This window comes from Rhea americana, unplaced genomic scaffold, assembly GCF_003343005.1.
Source record: "Rhea americana isolate MKP2758 unplaced genomic scaffold, rheAme1 scaffold_397, whole genome shotgun sequence".
Classification (NCBI taxonomy): domain Eukaryota; kingdom Metazoa; phylum Chordata; class Aves; order Rheiformes; family Rheidae; genus Rhea; species Rhea americana.
Genome location: NW_028186531.1, coordinates 327,343 through 329,235, shown reverse-complemented (window position 1 = coordinate 329,235; position 1,893 = coordinate 327,343). Strand labels below are relative to the sequence as shown.

Sequence of the window (1,893 nt, the reverse complement as noted above, 5' to 3'; positions counted from 1 at the left end):
GCAGCTCCAGGGGACCCCGCACATCCCAGCCATGCAGCCCCCACCGGGGCGCAGCTCCAGGGGACCCCGCGCAGCCCGGCCACGCAGCCCCCACCGGGGCACAGCTCCAGGGGACCCCACGCAGCCTGGCCACGCAGCCCTCGCCAGGGTGCAGCTCCAGGGGACCCCGCACATCCCAGCCATGCAGCCCCCACCGGGGCGCAGCTCCAGGGGACCCCGCGCAGTCCGGCCACGCAGCCCCCTGGCCGGGGCGCAGCTCCAGGGGACCCTGCGCATCCCGGCCACGCAGCCCTCGCCAGGGCACAGCTCCAGGGGACCCCGTGTGTCCCGGCCACGCAGCCTCTGCCGGGGCGCAGCTCCAGGGGACCCTGCGCATCCCGGCCACGCAGCCCTCGCCAGGGCACAGCTCCAGGGGACCCCGTGTGTCCTGGCCACGCAGCCCCCGCCGGGGCGCAGCTCCAGGGGACCCCGCGCATCCCAGAGTGAGTGACTCCTGCCGGCTTGGCCTCTCCTTCCGTGAACCAGGGCGGGGAGGGGGTCCAAGGGCAGTTAGGGTGGTTGCCACYGTCTGGGAGCCCCCAGGGAAAAGGAGCCAAACAGATGACTGGTGTGATTTCAGGGGCTCAAGCCACCAGAGAGCCTGTTTCTGCTTCCTGAGACATCAACAGGATTAATGGCATTGTCATTAGGCTCCAGAGTTAACATGTTGTCATTAGGCTCCATRGTTAACACCATGTCAAGAGGCCTGGGCTAAATTCAGGCTCCTCTGCCCCAGTGCAAACACCAACCCCCACCAACACTTTGGGTTCACACYGGAGTCCAAACAGTGACAAGCCACCGCTCTCACGACCAAAACGCACCAGGGCGAAAAGCAGGGCTGCATTGGCCGGGAATCGAACCCGGGCCTCCCGCGTGGCAGGCGAGAATTCTACCACTGAACCACCAATGCTCCAGCTGTGKGGCCTCCTGCACAGCTGCCCCACGGGCCCGCCAGCTGGGCAGCGTGGTGCAGGTGCTGCCCCGGGCAGGGTGCAGGACCCCCAACACACACATACACACCCCCAGGCAAGCACAGCACCGCCACGGGTGCAGAGACCCCGCGTGTGCAGGCGTGGTGCACACGCGCCTGTGAGGCGTGTGCCTGTGCGTGCCCCGCGCTTGACACAGGGCAGAGTGTGTTCATGCACCACGCGTGTACCGGCGCGCGCATGCTGCGTGCTCGCACGCCGCGCGTGCAGGCAGCACCCAGGCGCCTCTCGGCCGGGCGAACGTGCGGCCGGGCAGGGGTGGGGGCCGGGGGGCTCCCCACCTGCCGGTACTGGCTGTACTCCCTGCCCAGGGCGTCGAAGAGCTGGCACAGCTCCTGCGTGTACTTCCAGGACGGGTGCTTCTCCGGCAGCACCTCGCGGATCCTCAGCAGCGCCTGGGTGCTGACGTGGAACCAGAGGTACCGCAGCGCTGCCTCCGACGCCGTCCCGTTGCGCTGCGGGCAAGAGGGTGCTCTGGGTCAGAGCCAGCGGGACGGGAGGGTCCCCGACGCCCGCAGCCCCCCGGCACCCCCGAGACCCTCCACCCCCGCTTCGAGAACACCCTGCCCAGCTCACCACGAGGGTGGCGCCCGGTGAGGCCACCAAAGCGGCCACCCAGGGCTGGCACGCAGCGTGCGGGGGAGGAAAGGGGTCGTCCCCGGGCTCAGCACCCCAGGGCCCAGCGCTGCACCCACAAGCTCAGCGCCGGCGCCTTACCAGGCGGGTGATGTTGGACGGCCTCAGCACCTCTTCGTACTGGACCTGCACGGTGTAGTCGATGGGGAAATAGTGCTTCTGGAAGGGCGAGAGAGCGAGAGAGGCTGGCAGCTCGGGGCCGCACCAGCGGGCACGGGCACGGGCACGG

The 1,893-nt window shown here is 69.5% G+C and overlaps 1 protein-coding gene and 1 non-coding gene across 2 annotated transcripts in view; both read right to left on the bottom strand.

The window, feature by feature from the left end:
• IL34 (interleukin 34) overlaps window positions 1-1,877 on the bottom strand; it is a gene marked incomplete at its 5' end in the record, with an annotated part of 4,502 nt that extends 2,625 nt beyond the window's left edge. Inside the window, 2 exons of the mRNA XM_085313820.1 lie at window positions 1,310-1,483; window positions 1,746-1,877. Coding sequence (XP_085169946.1) covers window positions 1,310-1,483; window positions 1,746-1,877 — 306 coding nt within the window. The remainder of the gene's footprint in view (window positions 1-1,309; window positions 1,484-1,745) is intronic.
• TRNAG-GCC (transfer RNA glycine (anticodon GCC)) lies at window positions 879-949 on the bottom strand. The gene has a single exon. It is a non-coding gene; the product is annotated as a tRNA-Gly (tRNA).
• Window positions 1,878-1,893: the final 16 nt, after the last annotated feature.